We start from the raw sequence: 25282 nt of genomic DNA on the forward strand, positions 1-25282 counted from the left end.
GACAGGGGAGAGGGCAGGGGGATGGGGAGAGAGGGCAGAGGGGAGGGCAGGGGGACGGGGGAGAGGGCAGAGAGGAGGGCAGGGGGACGGGGGAGAGGGCAGGGGAATGGGGAGAGAGGGCAGAGGGGAGGGCAGGGGGACGGGGGAGAGGGTGGGGGAGGGGGGAGAGAGGGCAGAGGGGAGGGCAGGGGGACGGGGGAGAGGGTAGGGATGGGGGGGACAGGGGAGAGGGCAGCGGGAGGGGGAGAGGGCTGAGGGGGGGAGAGGCTGGGAGTGGCGGTCTGCTGTCACAGAGATAACACGGTGCCCTGTGGGTTCCTTACCTACAGGCAGACACCCGGGCCGGGTCCTCCCATTGGGGAGCGTCGGGGAGAGGCAGCGGATGGCTGCTAACAGCAGGCGCCGGCTAGGGGGGCGGGGGCCCGGGGGCCGGGGTGGCAGGGAGGCGGGCGGTGGGGAGGCCACGCACAGCAGCCCAGGCCGGACACCAGTCAGTTGCAGGTTCATCCACTGGTCGGGGTGCATATGGGAGGCAACCTTCTCCCCCCCCCTTCCTTTCTCCCTGAAAACCAAAGGAAGCGTGTGTGTGTGTGTGGGGGGGGGTGGGCGGGGGCAGAGGAATGCAGCAGCCAGGACACAGGGCGCAGGAGGCGGGTGAGAACCGCCCGCCAGGCAGGGACCCGGGGAAGTGAGTCCGTTGGGGTCAGAGCAGCCGCGGGGCAGGCGGGAGGAGTTGTCAGAAATGGCGGGCCCCAGGCAAAGGCCTGGGCGGGGGCGGTGGTGCCATCCCAGCAGAGAGGGGGAAGGGCGGAGGCTGAGAGAGGAGGCCCTAGAGGGAGCCGGGAGCCTGCAGGCTTGGACCTCAGCCTGAGACCCTCGGCGCTGACCCGGGAGGCCCGCCTCCTGCTCCACACAGGCCGGCCAGGCGGCAGGGGCTCCGGGCCCGGAGGCTCCAGCATCTCCACACCACTCTGGCTTAGCAGTGAGACCCTCTCCCGGCGAGACGGAGGCCGGTGCCCTCTGTGTCCGACCGCTGCCACCTCCCCGTCCTCGCCGGCCGAGGGCCCCACCCCGCCCAGGGCCTCCCCCCACCCGGGGCCCCCGCCGAGGGCGCAGAGCTGTGCCCAGCGGGAGGCCCTGGGAACGTGCAGATCACCAGAGGCCCGCACTGCCCGCCCGGGGCACTGCCCGCCCGGGGCGTGAGCAGCTGTCAGCGAGCAGTCAGGCCTGGAGGCCTGCGCAGGGAGAGAAGTTCAGACAGATGACAAGATGGCCAAGGCGCTAAGGAGAGTGGAAGACAGGAGCTCGCTGAGCCCGGGCGGCGTGGAGGAGGGGAGGGGAGGGGGCTGGGCAGGGGCTGGACCCAGGGCTCCACCTGGGCTGGATCTGCGTTGGAACCTGCAGCCACAGCGGGCTGCTCGGACGGTTGGTCGGTCGGTCGGACGGCAGTCATGAGCTCGGTGAGTGCCGTCTAGCCACTGTGGGCACAGGCGTTCCCCGGGCGCGCAAGGCCCTGGGCGACGGGGAGGCTCAGAGGACCGAGCTGCGGGCACAGGCGGCGCCTCCGGCACACGCTGTGGCCCGCGGGCACACGTCACAGGGGCACCCCAGGAGGCGCCGCAGGGCAGAACCAGCTCCCTGGGAGAAACACGGACAAACATCCCAGCCGTCTGTTCTGTGCATTTTATGGACAACAAGGTCAAGAGCATGTGAGGGGCCACCCTGAGGACAACGCTCCTCCCGCCGAGCGGCAGAAACACGCGTGCCCACCCCGCCCCCCATCAGGGCAGCCACCCCACTCCTTCAGGGAGGCCCGGGTGCGAGGCCTGGGCCACAGGCGGGCGACCTGTCCGGTCCCCCGGCGCCGCCAACAGCCCTCCGCGTCCCCATGGAAACGACGCTGCTCCATCACCCGCGTCTCCCCACCCGCCAGCACCCAGCGCGGAGCACCCTGAGCCGGCGGAGGGTGCGGGCTGTGACAGCGGAGGGAGCCGTGCTGCGGCCGCACAGGCGGGGGAGGTGACCCCACCGCTGGGGAGGTTTAACGCGGCTCCGCAGAGGCCTCTGCGGTTCAGCAGGCTGGTCCTCACATCGCAGGCCGCGGCCAGACACCGAAGCCTCGGTCTGGGCCAGGAGCCCCCGCCCAGGGGTGAGCGCTCCTTCCTCTGCCGCCGTCCCGGGCGCATGTTTATAAACCCACCGGCCCGAGGGCCTCCAGACGCACCCCCACAGCCGCCATGTCCTCCATGCCCTGAACCCTAGCCACGGGGCCGCGGCGGGCCGACCTCACTCCAGTCTCGGAGCCCCGCCCGCGCCCGCGATGCCAGCCACTGCCTCGCCAGCGCAGGCGGCGGTGCTAGGTGGCCACGTGGGCGGGAGCGGAGATGGACACGAACTCGCGGAGGATGCTCTTGGCCATGTCGATGTTGTTGTGGGCGATGAGCAGGGCCTTCTGGATGTCCTGGTGGGAGTAGCCCTGGCTCAGCAGGCTCTCGATCTCGCTGGACAGCTGCGGCGAGGCGGCCGCAGGGGCAGCCGGCTGGCCCGGCCCCGCCTTGCGCTCAGAGTTGATTCTCCGAGGGAACGGCTTGGGGGGTCTCTCGGGAACTGGGGAGCCCTCCGCGAAGTCTAGAAGAAATAAGAGAAAATGTCTGCAAACCTGGGGACCGCGGCTACCGCGGGAGTAACACCAGGGGCCTCGGATGTGGCCAGCTGCCCTCGGGGACACAGGCTGGTCTGCAGGCCCCAGGCCTCCGCCCAGTGGGAGCCCCGCGAGCACCCCACACCTGCCCTCCCGGCTCTCCCGCTGCTGCCAGGGCACCTCAGCCACATGGCAACACGCAGCACGAGTGGCAGCACACGCATCACCACCGGGAGCAGTTTTCAGTGTTTCTGAGAAGACACAACTTTCCTTTGGCACAGAACAGCAGAGACGAGCACAATTCGGTGAGGCATACACAGGCGGGCCTGAGGCTGCACACGGCTGCCCCCAGCGCCACAGCCAGGCCCACCGCTGCCGCCAGGGCGGCCGAGCCCAATGGCCGCCGTCCCCGAGCCAGCCTGAGGCACCGGGCCGGGAGCGCTGTTTAAGCAGCGGTTCCCGCCTCCTGACGCGTGGCCGTTCACACAGCCCTCAGCTGGCTGCCCCCACCCACAGTCATCTCCGTGGCTGCTCCATCACTGTAACTTGGCTATGTTATGAATCGTGATGTAATAGCTGTGTTTCCAACGGTCTTAGGCGACGCTGCTAGCGGTTTTCACCCTGCGGTGGCTGCTGTAGGGCCTAAGACCATCAGAAAACAGATATTTACAATTCACAGCAGTGGCGAAGTCACAGTTTGAAGCAGCCACGGAAATGATTTTGTGGGTGGGGGCACCACAGCTGAGGGCTGTGCTAAGGGCCGCGCGTCAGGAAGGTGAGAACCGCGGTCTAAGGCCAGGTCCCAGGGTCTGACTACAGTTTAACTTCCTGACGCGGGGCCCAGCCCAGCTTCCCTCCCCTCGGTGGACTTCCTCGGCCACTGCTCCCGGCACGGGGAGGGCAGGCGTGGCTCAGCGCCGAGGCGACTCACCCGCGGGCTCGCCGTGCAGGGACAGCCAGCCGAGGGAGGAGCTGGCGTTGGAGATGTCGGAGAGCGTCCGGCGGGCCAGCGCCGCGGGCACGGGCGGCCTGGGCACGTCGTAGCCCCCGTCCGCGTTCTCCGGTTCCTCGGGGCCGACGCCAGCGGCGGCTGCAGCCGCGTCCCCCTCGCCTAGAGCACATGCACGTTAGCTCCACCCCCCATTCGCCCCGCCACCCGTGCCCTATGCACAGTCAGCCGCCACGCTGACTGGGGCGGAGACAGAGAGCGAGGAACCACCTGCCCCGCCCGCAGCTCCCTCCCCGCCCAGGCCTGCGCCCGGGCAGTCCCAGCGCTCTGCACCTCCCTCTGGGGGGCCCGGCCTCACCACCCACACAAAAGAAGTTTGTAGATGCAAAAGCAGTGGGAGCGCCCTGGCTGGTGGGGCTCAGTGGGAAGAGCATCAGCCTGCGGACTGGAGGGTCCCGGGTTCAATTCCCAGTCAGGGCACAGGCCTGGGTTGCAGGCTCCATCCCAGTGGGGGGCGTGCAGGAGGCAGCCGACCCATGATTCTCTCTCAGTGCTGTGCTTCCCCCTCCCTTCCTCTAGGAAAGCAATGAGTAAACCCAGAAACAACAATCAGGGGCACAGGGCGCTGCCACCCGGGTCGGGCCTGGGAGGAGGAAGAGCAGAGTCTGGCTGTGCGAACAGGAAGTAAGAGAGAGGAGGGTTTACTGTCCGGGGGTAAATATATTTTGCAAATAAAATTATTTACAATGACTTTCTGCTCAGACCAAGCTGTCTCACCAGCCAAACGCCACCATGACCCGGGAGCAGAAGCCACTCACCGACGGAGCTGCCCTCGGCGCCGGCCGGCGCGCCCGGGGGCTGCAGGGTGTACATGGCCTCATAGGTGCTGCCGTCCGCCTGCGCGTCGCCGCCCGCCCTGAGCCGGAGAGAGCAGACACCACGCCTGTCAGCGCGGCTCAGAGACCTCCCTGCCCTCGGAGCCGACCAGCAGGGCACCCGTCCTCCCACGTCCGCGAGCGGGAAGCCACTGCTGTGTGCTGGCGGGGTGTGTGTGTGTGTGTGTGTGTGTGTGTGTGTGTGTGTGGCGCGTGGGTGTGTGTGTGTGTGTGTGTGTGTGTGTGTGTGTGGCGCGTGGCTGTGTGTGTGTGTGTGTGTGTGTGTGTGTGGCGCGTGGCTGTGTGTGTGAGTGTGAGGCTGTGTGTGTGTGTGAGTGTGAGGCTGTGTGTGTGTGAGGCTGTGTGAGTGTGAGACTGTGTGTATGTGTGAGTGTGAGGCTGTGTGTGTGAGGCTGTGTGAGTGTGAGTTTGTGTGTGTGTATGAGGCTGTGAGTGTGAGGCTGTGTGAGTGTGAGGCTGTGTGAGTGTGAGGCTGTGTGTGTGAGGCTGTGTGACTGTGAGGCTGTGTGTGTGTATGAGGCTGTGAGTGTGAGGCTGTGTGTGTGTGAGTGTGAGGCTGTGTGTGTGAGGCTGTGTGTGAGTGTGAGTGTGAGGCTGTGTGTGTGAGGCTGTGTGAGTGAGTGTGAGGCAGTGTGTGTGTGAGGCTGTGTGTGTGAGTGTGCGGCTGTGTGAGTGAGTGTGAGGCTGTGTGTGTGAGTGTGCGGCTGTGTGAGTGTGAGGCTGTGTGTGTGAGTGTGCGGCTGTGTGAGTGAGTGTGAGGCTGTGTGTGTGAGTGTGCGGCTGTGTGAGTGTGAGGCTGTGTGTGTGAGTGTGCGGCTGTGTGAGTGAGTGTGAGGCTGTGTGTGTGAGTGTGCGGCTGTGTGAGTGAGTGTGAGGCTGTGTGTGTGAGTGTGCGGCTGTGTGAGTGAGTGTGAGGCTGTGTGTGTGAGTGTGCGGCTGTGTGAGTGAGTGCGAGGCTGTGTGTGTGTGTGTGTGTGTGTGTGAGTGTGAGGCTGTGTGAGTGAGTGTGAGGCTGTGTGTGTGAGTGTGAGGCTGTGTGTGTGTGTGTGCGGCTGTGTGAGTGAGTGCGGCTGTGTGAGTGAGTGTGAGGCTGTGTGTGTGAGTGTGCGGCTGTGTGAGTGAGTGTGAGGCTGTGTGTGTGAGTGTGCGGCTGTGTGAGTGAGTGAGAGGCTGTGTGTGTGTGTGTGTGAGTGTGCGGCTGTGTGTGTGAGTGTGCGGCTGTGTGAGTGTGAGGCTGTGTGAGTGTGAGGCTGTGTGAGTGTGAGGCTGTGTTTGTGTGTGAGGCTGTGTGAGTGTGAGGCTGTGTGAGTGTGAGGCTGTGTGTGTGTGTGTGAGTGAGTGTGCGGCTGTGTGAGTGAGTGTGCGGCTGTGTGAGTGAGTGTGAGGCTGTGTGTGTGAGTGTGCGGCTGTGTGAGTGAGTGTGAGGCTGTGTGTGTGAGTATGCGGCTGTGTGAGTGAGTGCGAGGCTGTGTGTGTGTGTGTGTGAGTGTGCGGCTGTGTGAGTGAGTGCGAGGCTGTGTGTGTGTGTGTGTGTGAGTGTGCGGCTGTGTGAGTGAGTGTGAGGCTGTGTGTGTGAGTGTGCGGCTGTGTGAGTGAGTGTGAGGCTGTGTGTGTGAGTGTGAGGCTGTGTGTGTGAGTGTGCGGCTGTGTGAGTGAGTGCGGCTGTGTGAGTGTGAGGCTGTGTGTGTGAGTGTGCGGCTGTGTGAGTGAGTGTGAGGCTGTGTGTGTGAGTGTGCGGCTGTGTGAGTGAGTGAGAGGCTGTGTGTGTGTGTGTGTGAGTGTGCGGCTGTGTGTGTGAGTGTGCGGCTGTGTGAGTGTGAGGCTGTGTGAGTGTGAGGCTGTGTGAGTGTGAGGCTGTGTTTGTGTGTGAGGCTGTGTGAGTGTGAGGCTGTGTGAGTGTGAGGCTGTGTGTGTGTGTGTGAGTGAGTGTGCGGCTGTGTGAGTGAGTGTGAGGCTGTGTGTGTGAGTGTGCGGCTGTGTGAGTGTGCGGCTGTGTGAGTGAGTGAGAGGCTGTGTGTGTGTGTGAGTGTGCGGCTGTGTGAGTGAGTGAGAGGCTGTGTGTGTGTGTGTGTGAGTGTGCGGCTGTGTGGGGTGGGGGCGCGGGTGGGCACCCACCGTAGGCTCGGGGGGGCGTCCTCAGGGGGCTGCCGGCCCTCGGGCGGCGGGAGGCTGGCAGGCCGGGAGGAGGGCGCCATGTACTCAGGGTCGCCCTCGCTCTGGCGCTGGGGCCCGGGCGGCGTGGGCACAGGCAGGGGCCTGGGGGATCAAACAGAAGAGAGCGAGGGGATGCTGGTACCCTCAGCACCAAACACGGGTCTCCCCCCATGTGGGGAGCACGTAGGTGCTGCAGGGGCCCCTGCTGAGAGCCTGTGGTGGCGGGTGGGGGCTCGGCGTGAGCACACGGTGAGAGGGGCCTGTAGCTGTGCTCCCATAGCCAGAGGCACCCAATAGACACAACAAAAGGGGGAAATCTTAATAAAAACACGAACTTCCATTTTCACTTTAACCGACCAGCGGAGGCTGCGGTGCTGAGGGGGACACTGGGAGAGGCCGCCCCGGGGGCCCTCAGGAGGGGTGGCCCTCAGGAGCGGCTGGCCGAGCGCCGCGGCTGGCTTCTCGCGAGCAGGACAGGAGCAGCAGCACGGGCTTCCTGACCGCACACACACTGCACTCTGAGGTCACAGCTTGCTGGCAGCCTTCTCGTGTCTTATCTGGTAGCATGAACAGGTTTCCTACCCGTGCCGTGCGAGAAAAACCCTGTACAACAAAGAGCTGATATGCTAATGGCCGGGCGCCCTCCCTCGGAAGGACCATTTAGCAGGAGGCTGCGAGCAGCCACGTTGCCCTAGAGATGGGGCGGAAATGGGGAGGTGCCGGGACCAACCCCAGCGACTCATGGAACCGAGGGCGGGGCTTGAGGCAGCCAGAGAAGGCCGAGGGTCGGGATGGGGGGAAGGGGGGAAGGGGAGGGTGTTAAGGCCGGGAAGGTGGGCGGGGCCGCGCGATTCCCCACGCGGGGTCACTAGTAGGAAATGAAAAGGTATAAAGCGCCCTGGCAGTCAGCATCAAATCTGGGACCACCCCCCACGTTTCCAGGCCTGGCCTTCCGGGAGCTGCCCGTGCGCTCACTCGGTTCTCCAATGTTAAACAGAGCTTCTCCGGTCACCCACTCTCCAAGACCAGGCGGAGAGGAAACAACATGGAACAACAACAACAAAGGCCCACGCACACATGGACACAGCCGCCCGGGCTGGCGAGCCGTGTGCACGTTCTACTAGTCTGAGCAACACCTGTCGGATGTGTCAGTCAGGGCTTATTGATGTTTGTTGTTCCTAATTATAAAAGCAAAAGCTGCTTAATAAAAACACTGCAGCGCTTCAGAAACCGAACATGACCATCCCCTATAATCTCACTTCAGAGTTTTTCTTATGTCTTCATATTACCTTTATTGTTTGTGCATTGCATGCTAACTTTTCAAGTAGAACTGTATTGGTTTCTACAGCATGCCTGGCAATGCATCAATAAAGAAAGAAAGATTGACAGATGGTAAAAGTACAGATAGATAAATGTGCGACAAAACAAGCATAACAAAATACTAATGGTGGAACCTGGGCGGGAATATATGAATTTTCACTGTAAAAAAATATTTCATGCTTGCCCAGCTGGTGTGGCTCAGTGGTTGAGCATTGATCTATGAACCAGGAGGTCACAGTTCAATTCCCAATCAGGGCACATAATTAAAATGCCAAGAGCAAAAGACAAAGAGAGAATATTAAAAGCATCAAGAAAAAAACAGTTAGTTACCTACAAGGGAGTACCCATATGACTGTCAGCTGATTTCTCAACAGAAACTATGCAGGCCAGAAGGGAGTGGCAAGAAATATTCAAAGTGATGAATAGCAAGGACCTACAACCAAGATTACTCTACCCAGCAAAGCTATCATTCAGAACTGAAGGCCAGATAAAGAGCTGCACAGATAAGAAAGAGCTAGAGAAGTTCATCACCAACAAACCAGTATTATATGAAATGCTGAAAGGTATTCTTTAAGAAGAGGAAGAAGAAGAAAAAGGTAAAGATAAAAATTATGAAAAACAAATACATATCTATCAACAAGTGAATCTAAAAATCAAGGGAATAAAAAAATCTGATGAACAGAATAAACTGGTGAATATAATAGAATTAGAGGCATAGAAAGGGAGTGGACTGACAATTCTCGGGGAGAAAGGTGTGGGAGGTGCAGGAAGAGACTGGTAAAAGATCATACACCTATGGATGAGGATGGGGGGGCATTTAAGGGCAGCGGGTGGGTGGGATCTGGGGGGAGGGGAGCTATGGGGGGGGGAAGAGGAACAACTGAAATAATCTGAACAATAAAGATTTATTTAAAAAAATAATAAAAGCTGATGCTAGCCCTGAAATAAAATAAAATAAATTCATTTTTGAAAATGTCATGGAAATTCTAGAACCTAAAATTATAGTATCTGGCCCTGGCCAGTTTGGCTCAGTGGATAGTGTCGGCCTGCAGACTGAACGGTTCCGAGTTCGATTCCAGTCAAGGGCATGTACCTTGGTTGCAGGCTCCTCCCTGCTCTGGGCCCTGGTTGGGGCACGTGCAGGAGGCAACCAATCGATGCATTTCTCTCTGTCTTTCTCTCTCTCTCCTCTATTTTCCCTAAAAATCAATGGGAAATATCCTCGGGTGAGGATTAAAACAAAACAAAAACCAAACAACAAAAAACCTGCAGTATCCGCAAATACAAATTCAATAGATGGACTTAGGGCAGATTAGACACTGCAAAGTGATAAAAGAAGTGGAAGATAGCAGGAACTATTCAAAAAAGAAAACAGAATGAGCATAACACCCACATTAGGGATGGCGAGAAGCCGGCCTTCATGTAACAGGAGGGCCAGCAGGAGAGGAGAGAGACTGTAGTGCTCAGGCTATTTTAAGAAATAGTGGGCTAGAATTTTCTAAGACATTAGCAACATCAAACCATAAAAAGGAGTAAAGCCCACAAACCTTAAGGACATTAAGAAAACTGCTGGGCCCTGACTGGTTTGGCTCAGAGGATAGAGCGTCGGCCTGCGGACTGAAGGCTCCCAGGTTCGGTTCCGGTCAAGGGCATGTACCTTGGTTGCGGGCACATCCCCTGTGGTGGTGGTGGTGGTGGGGGGGCGCGTGCAGGAGGCAGCTGATCTATGATTCTCTCTCATCAATGTTTCTAACTCTCTATCCCTCTCCCTCTCTGTAAAAAAATCAATAAAATATATATATATATTTTAAAAGTACACTCATACATAACCATAGTGTGTGTATCAAAATAAAATTAACATTTATCTATAAAAAAAAGAAAAAGAAAAAGTAAACTGCTGGGATCCAAGACCAGGTGGCCGACCTGCTAATTCAAAGTGCCATGCGACAGTAACTCCAGAGCAATACTAGACAGTGAAAATACCTTGCAAAAATGTCACAGTGAGATAAAGGATATTTTCTGTCAAAAAGCAGATGTTTTCCATCAAACGAAATCTAGCATTCACTGATGGGAGACACATACATTCACCCACCCTACGCCGGTACTCTGTCTCTGTCTCTGAAGGAAGGAAAAGATTCCAGATGGGACCTTAGCAGTAAGGGTTGAGGAGACTGGAGAGTAAGTATGTGGGAAATGGCATGTACGCAAAGCGTGAAGAGCCAGCCACTATGAGTCCAGGGTGCATGAAGGAGTGCCCAGGATAAGTGTTAAAAAGAATAATTAAAGGGGGAAATGTTAAAGTACTTTGAGAAAATAGAAACATGAACCAAGAAAATATGGGAAAAAGAGTAAAAACAAATATTCCAATTATTATAAGACAAAGGCTGCTAGACTGGACTTAAGGGGAAATGTGTACCCTGTTTATAAGATACCCCTTAAGTGTAAAAAACCAGAACGACAGAGAGTAGAAGGATGGTCAAAGACCATACAAACACCAACTAAAGGAGAACTGATGTAGCTATTCTATTCTATTTTTTAAATTCATTTTTATTGATTTCAGAGAGGAAGGGTGAGAGAGAGAGAGAAACATCAATGATCATGGTGAAGAATCATTCACTACCCAAACAAAAATTATGGAAATTAAAAAATATACTTTTTAAACAGTATTTTAAACAATTGATCTAAGAAGAAATTACAAGAGAAATTAGAAAACATTGATATTTTTTCTCTCTCTCTCTTTCATATATTAAAAAAAAAGTTTACCTCAAAATGAAGCAAGGACCTAAATGTAAGACCTAAAACTAAATAAACACTATATAATAAAAAGCTAATATGCAAATTGTCCCTTTGTGAATTAGACCCACCTGGAGATCGACCGCTTGCTATGACGTGCACTGAGCACCAGGGGGCGGTGTGGAATGAAGGAAGGCCCCGGCTGGCAGCTGGCAGCCAGGGGAAGGAAGGTCCCCATCGGCCCTGATCACTAGCCAAGCCTAGGGACCCTACCCATTCACAAATTTTGTGCACCAGGCCTCTAGTTCTAAAATAAAACATTTAGAAGAAAACATAGGACAAAAGCTTCATGACATTGGACTTGGCAGTGATTTCTTGGAAATGACACCAAAGGCACAGGTGATAAAGGGAAAAATAGGTAAAATGGACTTCATGAAAATTTTTAACATCAAGACCAAAATGGCAATCCATAGAAGGGGAGAAAATGTTTGCAAATCATATATATGATAAGGGATTAATATCCAGGATAAGAACTTCTAAAATTCAACACAAACAACCTGATTAAGAAAATGGTCAATGGGAAGAACCACGTAGGTAAATGCGGGTACTTGCCCCCTCCCACAACCACATCAAAATAACAATTAAAATACAGAACCAACATCCAGAACCTCCTGAAAGCTGGCTGAATGTTAGTCCTACAACTAGAGAAGAAAAGAAAGCACAGGGAGACTGGTAGGAGGGGCGGAGGCGTAAAATGGGTTGGTGGAACACCTATGTGTGCCCTTTTTTGCCCCCTTCTTTTTTTAAATATATATATATTTGGGTTTTCTCTCTCTTTTTTGATGAATCTGGCTAATGGTTTGTCAACTTTATCTTTTCAAAGAACTAGCTCTTGGTTTCATTGATTTTTTTTAAGTCTCTATGTTATTTATTTCTGCTCCAATCTTGATTATTTCCTTCCTTCTACTTATTCTGGGCTTTTCGTTATTTTCTTTCTAGTTCTTTAAGTTGCAGTGTTAAATAGTTTATTGCTGATTTTTTCTTGTTCTTTGAGGTGGGCCTGTAGTGCTATGAACTTTCCTCTCAGGACTGCTTTTGCTGTGTCCCAGAGATTTTGGGTTGTTGGGTGTTCATTTTTTTGTTTCCAGAAAGTTGTTTTGTTTTTTACTTTTTATTTCTTGATCTCTTTGGTAACACATTCAATGTTTAATAACAGGCTATTTAGCCTCCATGTATTTAAATGTTTTTGAGTGTTTTTACTGTAGTTGATTTCTAATTTCATTCCACTGTGATCTGAGAAGATGCTTGATATGATTTCAATTTTCTTAAACTTGTAGAGACTTGCTTTGTGTCTTAACATGTGGTCTATTTTTGTGAATGATCCATGTGCACTTGAGAAGAAAGTATATTCTGCTGCATTGGGGAGAAATGTTCTATAAATGTCAATTAAATTCATCTGATCCAGTGTGGATCAGACTTTTAGAGTCACTGTTTCCTTAAGTTTTTGTCTGGAAGATCTATCCAGTGAAGTCAGCAGGATGTTAGTCTCCTACTATGACTGTATTATTGATCTCTCTGTTAAAGTCCTCCAGAAGTTTTTTTTAAATATATTTAGGTGCTCCTATATTGGGTGTATATTTGTTTACCAGGGTTATATCCTCTTATTCGATCAATCCCTTTAGTATTATGTAGTGACGTTTGTTGTCTCTTGTGATGGCCTCCATTTTAAAGTCCATTTTATTGAATATTAGTATTGCTATTCCAGCTTTTTTTCCTTTTACATTTAAATGGACAATGTTTTCCCTATCTCTTCACTTTCATCCTATGTGTGTCTTTTGTTGAGGTAGCCAGCATAGTTGGGTCATGTTTTTGTATCCATTCAGCTACCCTACACCTTTTGATTGGAGCATTTAACCCATTTACATTTAGAGTTAATAATGAGAGATATTTATTTATTGCCATTTTAATTCTGTATGCTGAGGTTTCTCTGTTTCTTCTCCTCATTACAGCAATCCCTTTAGCATTTCTTGTAATGCTGGCTTGGAGGTGATATACTCTTTTAGCTTCTTTTTGTCTGGGAAGCTCTTTATTTCACCATCTATTTTGAATGATAGCCTTACCGGATATAATTTTGGTTTCAAGACACTTGCTCTTTTTTTTTTTTTTTTTTTTTTTTTTAATATATTTTATTGATTTGTTACAGAGAGGAAGAGAGAGGAATAGAGAGAAACATCGATGAGAGAATTATCGATCAGCTGCCTCTTGCACACCCCCTACTGGGGATACGCCCGCAACCAACGTACATGCCCTTCACCGGAATCGAACCGGGACCTTTCAGTCCCCACTGCTTTTCAGACGCTCTATCCACTGAGCCAAACTGGTTTCGGCAAGACACTTGTTCTTTATTACCTTAAGTACTTCATGCCATTTTCTTCTGGCCTGTAGAGTTTCTGATGAGTAATCAGGTGTCAGCCTTATGGAAACTCCTTTGTAGGTACCGTATTCTCCAGCGTATAAGATGACTGGGCGTATAAGACGACCCCCTAATTTTTACAGTTAAAACATAGGTTTAGGCCTATATTCGCTGTATAAGACTACCCCCACTTCCGAGGCAACACCAGTTCTTTTTTTAATAGACTGCCTCTCTGACTCTGGCCATTTTCGGTTGACTTTTTTTCGTTTCAAAAGTCGTCTTATATGCCGGAAAATACGGTAAGTTTGTTTTACTCTTGCTGCCTTTAATATTCTCTCTTTGTCTTTAATTTTTGGCATTTTAATTATGACGTGTCTGGGGTGGGCCTGTTTGGGTTCTTGCTTAGGGTTCTCTATGCCTCCTGAAATTGTGTGACTTTTTCCTTTACCAGGTTAGGGAAGTTTTCTGTCATTATCTATTCAAATGTGTTCTCTAGCCCTATCTTATGGTCTATTCTAGGACACCTCCTATGTGAATATTGTTAAGTTTCACATTGTCTCACAGCTTTTTTAAATTGTCCTCCTGTCTTTTAATTGTTTTTTTCTTTTTGGTTCTCTGATTGAGTGATTTTTTTCAGCCCTGTCTTCCAATTCACTGATTTGCTCCTTGGCTTCCCCTAATTGGCTATGTATTCCTTCCAATCTGTTCTTTATTTTTGCTTTGTCATATTTTATCTCAGACTATTCTTTTTTCATAGTTACTATATCTTTTTTCATGCTGTTGAGCATCTTCATCTTCACCATCATTACTCTGAATTCCGTTTCAAATAAATTTCTTACCTCTGCTTCATTTATCTCTTTTTCTGGAGAATTCACTAGTTCTTCCATTTGGGGGTTGTTTCTTTGTCTCCTCATTTTGGCTATCTGTTTGGATTTGTGACTATGTATTAGGTAGATCTGCTATGCCTCTCAAGCTCCAGTGCAGGACAGTGTCAAATGCTATTTCTGACTAATTAGATCAGGCAAAGACTCAAAGCCTCCAAAGCCTGCCCGCCTGAGATTGATAGGATTCCAACTTGAATTGCCCCCAGGCAATTGTCCTCAGGTGTGGTGAGAATTTTTTTCAACAGAGTGGGGCAGTGGCTTCTGCCTGGAGGCTAACTGTTATTTTTGGTGTCTCTCTATCTCTCTCTCTTTTAATATATTTTATTGATTTTTTACAGAGAGGAAGAGGGAGAGACAGAGTTAAAAACATCGATGAGAGAGAATCATCGATCAGCTGCCTCTTGCACACCCCCTACTGGGGATGTGCCTGCAACCAAGGTACATGCCCTTGACCAGAATAGAACCTGGGACCTTTCAGTCTGCAGACTGATGCTCTATCCACTGAGCCAAACTGGTTTTGGCTATTTTTGGTCTCTTAAGTGACTGAGGATAAGGTGTTTTCCAATAGGGTGAGTCAAATGTCTGTCCTCCTCTGTGTGAGGGATGACTCAGCCCAGGAAACTGGGGGTGTCTGCCTTCTGACCTCTATCCCCCCGAGTCCCCAGTCCTGGTTTCTGCTCACACAGCTCCAGTCCATTGTGCCTTCCCTCTGCCAGAGCACAAGGTGGGTGGCTCCACAGGGAATTTTGTGAATTGGCCCTTTAAGAGAATATCTAAATTTTCTGCTGTCACTCCCTGGCAGACAGCACCCCACTGCTTTTCACAGCCAGATGTCATGTGGGTACCCTCCTCAGTTTTGATGCTCTCTGCTGGGGAGCCCACCTTGGGGATTAGATCCCAGAGTTCTCAGTTGCAACCTCCCACAGTTGAGGTATCTCTCCAGAACTTCAGTTGCTGTCTGCCAGCCCTTTTGCGCCTCTGCCCCTCCTACCAGTCTCTATGCAATCTCCAGTTTTGGTCCTCAGGTATCAGGGTTCTCTCCTATGAGTTTTTTATTCATTATTCAGAAAGTTTTTTGTATTTTAGTTATAATTTCAGCTTGTTCCTGGGTTCACTTACCCTGCCGCTATTTTTAATCCTCTCTGTGTGCCCTTTTTTAAAAAAAATCAGGTGGGATATCTCAGCTGCAGAGGCCTCCATTGGAGCAATGTGTCCCAGCCCGACACCAAACCCCCAGCCCAGGGTACCAGAGCTGGGAAGAGAAATTCCCTTAACTATGGGCTGTAAAAACCGGTGGGGATTGTGGCTGAGTAACAAGGAGGCTGCTGGAGACTCAGGCAGTTTTGCTTAAAGGGCCAGTACACAAACTTACTCAGACATGATTCCTCTGAGCTCCAGTGTCAGGTGGACCCAGGGACATATAGGAAGAAACTGGATTGTCTGGCACTGTCACTGGAACTCAGCAGCAGATTTCTCCCAGACGAAGAGTCCTCACAGGGATCACTGTTCCTGTGCTGGAACCTCCCCCATCGCAGAGCTGACTGGCAGCCATATCTGAGTTTTCATCAGCCTGGTTCACACTGTTCACTCAATCTGGTGATTCTCGGAGACCCCGCCCCATCCAAGTTGTTTGCAGCAGCTTTTCCATATGAATTTACTATCCTGACTCAGGCTTCAGACTTCGCTAAAATCCGTCAAATAAGCAGCAGCTGGAGTCAGTGTGCCTCAAACCTATCAATAAAAAGCCCAGACCCAGCACTGGCACCAGCCTGCCTGCTTCACAGCCTGGCCTCGCATAGGCACTTCACAAGCCCAATACAAGTAGCAGCTATCTGCAGATCTCTCTGTAGCTCCTGCCCAGTGGCCTCAGGTAGTGGCTGACTTTACACCTCTCGGGAGACCTCAAGCCAGTGCACTCAGTGGACAGCTTCAGACCATTGCAGATTACACATCCACAAGTGCCACACTCAAGGGAAAGACTCAGTGAGCACAAAAGCCCCACTGAAGTAAGTCCTGCTCCATAGGGGTGTCTGCTGCACAGCAGCTCTCCCACTGCAGTCCCTGCCAATCCTCAGAGCCAAATGGCCTGGAGGTCAATTTCTCCCAGTGACACCAATAGCAACCAAGTTGCAACTATAAGACTGTGCTCACAGCCCACAAAGAGGTGTACCTAGAGCTCCCAGCTCAGATTAGTGTGGAGACTGAACCACTGGGCCCTACAGAACACCTACTTCACAAAAACACTCTACCAATTCCAGGAGATATAGTAACTCTATCTGATACATAGAAACAAACACAGGAGAGCAGCCAAAATGCAGAAACAAAGAAACATGTCACAAATGAAAGAAATGGGAGCAAGCAGACTATTGGATACAGAGTTCAAAACCATGGTCATAAGGTTACTCAAGAGAGCTTCAGCTGACTCAAAGAGAACTTCAAAGGATTTAGTGAAGCTTTCAAGGATCTTAGTGAGAATGTCAAAGATATGAAAAAGGACCAACTGAATATATTTACTGAAATAAAGAATAATTTACAGGGACTCAACAAGAGAGGATTCCGAGAAATAAATCAATTATATGGAATATGAGAAAGCAAAAAATACCCAAGCAGCAAAGAAAAAAGAAAAATAATACAAAAATATGAAGATAGTGTAAAGAAGCTCTGGGACAACTTCAAGTGTACCAAGATTTGCATTATGGGGGTGCCAGAAGGAAAAGAGAGAGAGAGCAGGATATTGAAAAACCTATCTGAAGAAATAATGACAGAAAAGTCCCCTACTGGTGAAAGAAATAGACTTACAAGTTCAGGAAGCACAGAGTCCCACAGGAACTCAAAGAGGCCCACACCAAGATATATAATAATTAAAATGCCAAGGGTAAAAGACAAAAAGAATCTTAAAACTTCAAGAGAAAAACAGTTAGTTACCTACAAGGAATCACCCATATGACTGTTAGCTGATTTCTTAACAGAAACTTTGCAGGGCAGAAGAGAGTGGCAAGAAATATTCAAAGTGATGAATAGCAAGAACCTACTCTACCCAGCAAAGCTATCATTCAGAACTGAAGGTCAGATTACTCTACCCAGCAAAGCTATCATTCAGAACTGAAGGTCAGATAAAGAGCTTCACAAACAAGAAAAAGCTAAAAAAGTTCAGCACCACCAAACCAGCATTACATGAATTGTTGAAGGGGAGAAGAAGAGGGAGAAGAAGAAAAAGATGAAAAGTATTAACAACAAAATGGCAATAAATACATATCTATCAACAATGGAATCTATAAATCAAAATAAACGAACAAGGAATCTAATATGCAAAATAAACTGGTGAAGGGAATAGAATCAGAAGTTTGGAAACATGGAGCAAACTGTTGAATCTCACAGAGAAGGAAAGGTGGGAAGAGATTAACCGAAGGTTTTATATGCACACCAGAGGCCCGACGCATGAAATTCGTGCAAGGGGTGTGGCTTCACAGCCGTGGCTTTGTCCGAAAGGATGTCTGGAAGTTCGTTTAGCTGTCCAGCCTAATTAGCATATTACATATTTATTATTATCGATATGCATTACCTGTGGACACTGGCAATAGGGTGTTCATAGGTAATGCATGGCGCGGGGCAGGAACCAGGTGGAGGAGGGTAATACCCTTAACAATAAAGATTTGTTTTAAAATGGTCAATGGCCTTCAATAGAAATTTCTTTAAAGAAGATATATTAATGACCAAAGATGCTTACTATGGTCACTAATCATCAGGGAAATGCAAAACAAAATTACCAGGGAATACCACCTCACACCCGTTAGGATGGCTGATATAAAAAAATAAAAACAGCCTTAGCTGGTTTGGCTCAGTAGATAGAGCATCGGACTGAAGGGTCCCAGATTTGATTCCGGTTAAGGGCACATGCCTGGGTTGCAGTCTTAATTCCCAATGGGGGACATGCAGGAGGCAGCTGATCAGTGATTCCCTCTCATCATTGATATTTCTGTCTCTCTCTCCCTCTCCCTTCCTCTCTGAAATCAATAAAAATATATTTTAAAAATAAATAAGTAGCCGAGACCGGTTTGGCTCAGTGGATAGAGCGTTGGTCTGCAGACTGAAAGGTCCCGGGTTCGATTCCAGTCAAGGGCATGTACCTTGGTTGCGGGCACATCCCCAGTACGGGGTGTGCAAGAGGCAGCTGATCGATGTCTCTCGCTCATTGATGTTTCTAACTCTCTGTCTCTCTCTCTTCCTCTCTATAAGAAACCAATAAAATATATTTAAAAATATATATATATATATTAAAGTAAATAAATAAATAAGTAGAAATAAAAGTTTTAAAAAACACCAAAAAAACAGAAAATAACAAGTGTTGGTAAAAATTTGGAGAAATTGGAACCTTTGTGCACCAAGGTTTAGGATATAAAATAGTACAGCTGCTGTGAAAAACAGTATGAAGGTGCCTCAAAAAAAAAAAAAAAAGAAAAAAAGAATTACCATATGATCCAGCAATTTGACTTCTGGGTATACACCCAAATAACTGAAAGTAGGGTCTTGGAGAGATAGCTGCTCACCCACATTCAGAGCAGCGTCATTTGCAATAGCTAGAACAGGAAGAGCCCATGGCCACTGCCGCGGAGGGTCAGCACACTGCCGCACAGACAGCAGTAGCGCAGCGCTCGGCCTGTGAAAGGGGTGCCCTTCAGCGGGCGACAGTGAGAGGAACGGGAGGACCATCTGCCGAGTGAACAAGCCCGTCACAAAAGCCAGACTCTGTGTGACTCCGCTGACATGAGGATTTAGAGCAATCAAAGTCACAAAGACAAAAGTATAACGGTGGCTGCAGGGGCTGGCAGAGGGAGAAATGAGGATTTATGGAAATAGGTATAGAGTTAAACAAAATAAAAAGAATTATGAAGATGGTGGTGATCATTGCACAATGTGAAGTTTTAATTAATAAAACTAAACTGTATACTGGTAAATAGGTCAGATGAAAAATTTAATGTCGTGTATTTTACCACAAAAAAAAAAAAAAAAAAAAAAAAAAAAACCCACAAAAAAAACAGGTACCTAAGAATTAAGAATTAAAATAAAAAAATAAGAATTCAAAAATTATTTTTTTTAAATCAACAAAATCCAAAATTGTTTCTTTGAAAAGCTGTAGTGAAATTGATGGCCCTCACCCCGGGGACTGATCTCTGTACATCTGCCAGAGAAGACCGGCAGACAGTCCGAACGGAAGCAGGTGGTTTTCACGTGCAGATGCAGACCCATTTGCTTTCCTCCGAGCTCCCTTTCCGTAGGTAAACCCTTCAGGAAAGCTTCCCGGTGTGAAATGCAGCGCTGTAGACTCACCTGGCAGCCAGGGAATAAATGGCATTGGCCGATGCGGAAGGTTTGATTTTGGGGTGCTCACTCTCTGGACCTGCTAATGGGCTGCTATTCATATTCTGGAAAGAAAAGTTTTGAAAAAGGACCTTCTTAATACAGCTAAGCATCTCCTCCCATTACCCTACTGACAATAACAAGAACAGTAACAGACACAGACCTCACTCCAGGCCGCTCTCAGGTTATTACATCTAACAAAAGCACAGCTGTTCCAGGCTCGGAAAAGCTCAAATGTAGAGAGATAAGGGAGACAGAGATAAAAAACAAGCCAAGGACATGTGTGTATTTTCTTTTTAAAAATATTTTAAAAAAAATACTTCTATTGATTTCAGAGAGAGAGAAACATCAATGATGCGATAGAATCATTGATCGGCTGCCTCCTGCACACTCAACACCAGGGACAGAGCCTGAAACCCAGGCATGTGCCCTTGACCCAGGAGCCTTCAGTCTGCAGGCTGAGGCTCTATCCACTGAGCCAAACCAATTAGGGCTGTATTTTTTCTTAATTCTAGAAGTATTTGTGAAAACTGTCTACACAAATACCATTTCCAGCTTTAAAAACCTACTTTTCTATGTTGTCGCCACCACAAGGTCCACCCTAACCTCTTCCTGAAACGCCACTTAAACCTGCCCCCTCCCCGGCCGCCATGCCTGGCCCCAGCATTCCTCAGCTCCCGCCCCTGCCATTTCCCCTTAGACTTCTGACCACCTGCTGGCCAATTCCTGCCTCAATAGCTCGTCTCAAATTCAACATGTTTCTAGCCAGGTTCAAAACCTCAAGAGCGCGCACACATGCGTATGAGTGTGCGTGCATGTGTGTGAGCAGTGTGTGCAATGCACATGTCTGTGTGCACAGGAGTGTGTGCATGTGCATATGTGTTTGTGAGTATGTATGTGTGAGAGTGTGTGTGTACGTGTGTATGAGTGTGTGTGTGTGTGAGAGAGTGTATATGAGTGTGTGTGTGTGTGTGTGTGTGTGTGTGTATATGGTTTCTTGTCCTGTCCTCACCCACTGACTGCTTTCAAACTCACTGGGTCTTTGTTTCTCACCCTCTCAAGGCTCTGCCTGCTCTGGCTGCCCACCTTCTCACAGCCAGCCATCTCCTTCCCGCTCACTCAGCACCCAGCCCGCATCCCACCCTGGCATCCTCACCCCCTCAGCTCTGCTGCTCCCCCCACCCTGGGATTCTTTCCCCAGAAGTGCCTGGCTCCCTCCCTGCTCCAGGTCTTCCTGTCCCAATGCCCCTCTGCAGCACTCCTCCCTGTCCACCCTGCTGTTCACTGATCTCTTTTCTTTTGTCTTCCCCCGCTCGAATACAGACTTTGTAAGGGCAAGAGTTTATGCTAAGTGCATACTGAACCAACAAAAGAAGGAATATATCAACCCATTCTACCTACAATTATTAGTCATCTCTTTATAATTAAAAGATGTTTTATTTATTTTAGAGAGGAGGGAAGGGAGAGGGAGAGGGAGAGGGAGAGGGGAGATTGTGTGTGTGTGTGTGAGAGAGAGAGCAGTTGATCTGCTGCCTCCCATTCATGCCCCAAGGAGAGGGAGAGGGAGGGAGGGAGGGAGAGGAGAGGGAGGGAAGGAGGGAGGGAGGGAGAGAGAGAGAGAGAGAGAGAGAGAGAGAGAGAGAGAGAGAGAGAGACCAGTTGATCTGCTGCCTCCCATTCGTGCCCCAGGGAGAGGGAGAGAGAGGGAGGGAGGGAGGGAGGGAGGGAGGGAGGGAGGGAGAGAGAGAGAGAGCCATTGATGTGCTGCCTCCCATTCGTGCCCAGACAGGCATCCAGCCGGGAGTGGGACAAGGCTCCACGGAGTGAGCCGCAGGCCAGGGCGGCGGTATCTCTTTAGACTGGCATTTGGGTCCTGTCGCTCCACTCAGTTAAAACTTCCAAACGCCCCCCTTTCCTACCAAATACATCCAAGTCCTTGTGGGCGGGGCCTCCACGCCCTCTAACCGGGCACTAACTCCCACACTTCGAAGCACGGACCTCCTCCGAGCCGGCTCGCTTCGGAGAGTCCTTCACACTCGGAAGTCACTCCTCCCGGACTGCCTGGCCGTCTGCTCTATCTGGAAACAATTTCTCCTCTAAACCTGTGTTTTTATTCAGACTGCTTTTTATTTCCTCAGGGTAGGAACTATATTTTCTTTGAATTCTATCATAAACACATACCCTTAAATGCCACCCACAAGTAATTTTTTTTAATTAATCCTCACCAAAGGATATTTTTTCCATTTTTAGAAGAAGAGAGGAAAGGAGAGAAAGGAGAGAGAGAGAAAAAGAGAGAGAGGGAGGGAGGGAGGAAGGGCGGGAGGAAGAGAGAGAAATTGGTTGCCTCCCACATGTGCCCCACTGGGGCTGGGGATCCAACTTGCATCCCAATCATGTGACCTTGACCAGAAACCGAACCCTTGACCCTTCGGTGCAGGGACTGGTGCTCTACCACTGCCACAGGCCAGGCCACAGACATTCTGAAAGGCTAAGCCATTTCAAAACCAGGACTCACCGCGGCGGCGCCCAGACTGAAGGCGCTCCCGGGCCGAGGCCCCTCTGCTCTGGGCTCCGTTTGGGAGGGCAGCGAAAAGGGCAGGGAGTGCCGGTTGGTCAGTTCCCGTCCCGTCCAGGGCTCCCCAAGGCTTGGGGTGACGACGGGCACTCTGGGGATTGGCCGAGGCAGCCAGGACTCCCCCAGGCGGCTGGCGGGGACGGGAGGCGGCTTGTCCCTGGAGGAAGCGTCCCCCGGAGTACAGGGCAGGGGGCGTCTCTGCGGCCGGGCCTCGGCTCCCCCGGAGTAAGGCCGATCGGGAGGGGGCGGCGGGGGAAGGTCTCTGAGGGCGGGGGGCGCCGGCAGGGGCTTGTCCTTGTGCAGGGCGCCAGCCACAGCCTGTGGAGCAGGAGGGAAGCAGGTCAGGGGAGCCCTGGCTGCCCCGCCAGAGCAGGGGGAGGAGAGCAGGGGGCGGAGAGCAGGGGGCGGAGAGCAGGGGGAGGAGAGCAGGGGGAGGAGAGCAGGGGGAGGAGGGCAGGGGGCGGAGGGCAGGGGGAGGAGGGCAGGGGGAGGAGGGCAGGGGGAGGAGGGCAGGGGGAGGAGGGCAGGGGGAGGAGAGCAGGGGGAGGAGAGCAGGGGGAGGAGGGCAGGGGGAGGAGAGCAGGGGATGAGATCAGCGGTGAGTAGAGCAGGGGGACAGGAGCAGCGGGGACAGGAGCAGGGCGTTACCTTGGGCGCCGCTCCCAGACCCGGCCCCGCGGGGGCGCTGGCGCGCTGCTGCAGCAGGTCCAGTCGCGGTGGCACAGGCGGCAGGGGTGCCTGTGGAGCCAAGGAGAACGGAGAGGGGGGCCGCTCCACCTGCGGGGGAAACCTTACGGTCACTCGGGTGGGACGAGCGGCACCTCCCACCCTCCCAGAGCCGCGAACCGCAGCCGGAGGATCAGGCACTTTGGCCGCACCACGGGCAGACCTGGCGGGCACGCAGCCAGGCTCCTGGCGCCCAGCAGGCCAGGCTCCACCCGGAGCCCGCAGAGCAGCAGCAGGCCAGCGCGCACAGGACGACTGTTATGACGACTGTTATTTTGTTACAATTTCCCACCTCTTTACCTTCAGATAAATAATATTACAAACAGAAACCCATATGAAGAGAAAAGATTCAAGAAATCACCTGGAAAGTAACGTTAGAGGCAGAACCAAGGAGATCAAAGATGGTTGTAGTGGTAGAAAAAGACTTCCTCAGAGGAAAACGCTCCATAAAGTCACTCACAGGCATGAGTCTTCTGAAGGACTTAACTCAGTATTAAAGGGATCAGTACCTTCAGTCAATTGGTCTAAGCAAGGAGGAGCCAGATTAGAAAAAACCATACGTGTGCGACCTTTCCATTTCCCTGCCCAACTGCGCGGCACCTGCCCCTCCATGGCTCAGGGCTCAGCACGCAGGCACGAGGCCAGACGGACACCCCACGCCTGGTCCCTGCCGCCTGCTGGGCGCTAAGCATTGCTCCCTGCCTGCACCCCGCCCTCAGAGAACGGGCCGTCAGTGCGATCTGAGAAGCTAAACGCTGAGTTAAGAAAGCAAAATCATTAGTCAAGTTAACCCGCCTTCATCGTTGATTTCTAGTCACTGTGTCCTGTTAACGTCCCAGAAAATGACCTCAAATCTATAGCAGCCTTTCCTTGTGCCTATCAGCCTGGCCTGGTGTATTAAACCGCTGGCTCGTGGTTCTCCTGGCTTCCAGTTTTTTTCTCTCAGCAAATCCTTCCGCTCACATTACCGTCCTTAAATACTCACCAACCCAGAAACCATCCGTCCACAACTCATTCTCCCCCTCTGTATTCCTCGCTTTGTCCAATTTGTTTCTCCGTTTGAAGGGCCCTCTCTGCCTATGTTTTTGTATGTTTTTATTGACTTCAGTGAAGGAGAGGGAGAGAGAGAGAAACATCAATGATGAGAGAGAATCATCAGTCAGCTGCCTCTTGTACACTCCTACTGGGAGTCTAACCTGAAATCGAGCATGTGGCCTGACCAGGAATCACACCGTATGTCCTCTTTGGAAAAGTCTGTTCAGGTCCTGTGCCATTTTAACTGTATAGTTTGTCTTCCTTTTGCTAAGTTGTGTGAGTCTTTATACATTTTGGAAATTAGTCCCTGAGACGCGTCATTGGCAAATATTTCTACCCACCCTAACCTAACCCTAACCCTGCACCCCTAACCCTAACCTGACCCTAACCCTGACCCTAACCCTAACCCACTGCGAGGCTGGTTTCTTTTGCCGCAGCTTTTTAGTTTGATACAGTCCCATTTGTTTATTTCTTTCTGTTTCTCTTGCCCAAGGAGAGGTATCAGTAAAAATTCTGCTACATGAAATGTCTGACAATTTACTGCCTATTTTCTTGTAGATGTTTTATGGTTTCACAGCTTACATTTAACCTTTTGTTCATTCAGAGTTTATTCTCGTGCATGGTGTAGGTTGGTGGTCTGGCTTCATTTTTTTGCACATACCTGTCCAATTTTCCCAGCACCACTTACTGCAGAGGCTGTCTTTACTCCAGTGTATGCTCTTGCCGCCTTTGTCAAATATGAACTGAACATAAAGACACGGGTTGGTTTCTGGGCGCTCTGTTCTGTTCCATTGGTCTACATGCTGTTCTTGTGCCAGTCCCAGGCTGCTTTGATTACTGTGGCCTTGTAATATAGTTTGATATCCAGTATTGTGATCCCTCCAACTTTGTTCTTTCTCTAAATTGCTAAGGCTATTTGGAGTCCTTTTTAATTCCATACATTCAGCTGGCCCCACCTCATTGGGCTAGACCCAGACCCGACCCCACACCCATCAAGCCCCACCAGGTGGGGGGCACAGCCTCAGGTCCCCGGGCCCAGCACCAGGACAGGGTGCGTGGCCTGAGGTCCTCCAGCCTGGCCAGGGAAAGGGGCACACCTTGTGGTCCTCATAAAGCCCTGTGGGCAGGGGACATTTTCTCAGGTCCCCATCAAGCCCTGCCAGGTGGGGGGTATACCCTGAGGTCCCCCATCAAGCTCTGCTGGGCGGGGGGCGCAACCTGAGGTCCCCTGTCAAGCCCCAGAGGCGGTGTGCACAGTCTCAGGTCCCCTGCCCCAGCCTGCGCCACGCAGCCTCGGGTCCCTGCTGATTGCTCATTAAGGCTCCTTATGGGAATTCAGCCTCTGCTGTGGGCACAGCCATCTTGCTACAATATGACGGTCAATTTGCATATTCCTCATTATTAGATAGGATTTATTTATTTATAATGCTCACCCAAGGATATTTTTTCCACTGATTTTTAGAGAGAGTAGAAGGAAGAGGGAAAGACAGAGAGAAACACCACTGTGAGAGAGACACATTGATTGGTTGCCTCCTGCATGCCCCGACCAGGGCCTGGAGCCTGCAACCAAGGTATGTGCCCTTGACTGGAATCGAACC

At 51.2% G+C, this 25282-nt stretch overlaps 1 protein-coding gene across 1 annotated transcript in view; it reads right to left on the reverse strand.

Annotated features, from left to right (window-relative positions):
• Window positions 1–1181: 1181 nt before the first annotated feature.
• CBL (Cbl proto-oncogene) overlaps window positions 1182–25282 on the reverse strand; it is a 94926-nt gene continuing 70825 nt past the window's right edge. Inside the window, exons 10-16 of the mRNA XM_084895568.1 lie at window positions 22572–22700; window positions 21864–22241; window positions 19319–19413; window positions 6602–6742; window positions 4409–4506; window positions 3573–3752; window positions 1182–2628 (exon numbers count right to left, since the gene is read on the reverse strand). Coding sequence (XP_084751694.1) covers window positions 2357–2628; window positions 3573–3752; window positions 4409–4506; window positions 6602–6742; window positions 19319–19413; window positions 21864–22241; window positions 22572–22700 — 1293 coding nt within the window. The 3' untranslated portion in view covers window positions 1182–2356. The remainder of the gene's footprint in view (window positions 2629–3572; window positions 3753–4408; window positions 4507–6601; window positions 6743–19318; window positions 19414–21863; window positions 22242–22571; window positions 22701–25282) is intronic.

The sequence above is a fragment of the Pipistrellus hanaki genome (assembly GCF_964339955.1).
Source record: "Pipistrellus hanaki genome assembly, chromosome: 9".
NCBI lineage: Eukaryota > Metazoa > Chordata > Mammalia > Chiroptera > Vespertilionidae > Pipistrellus > Pipistrellus hanaki.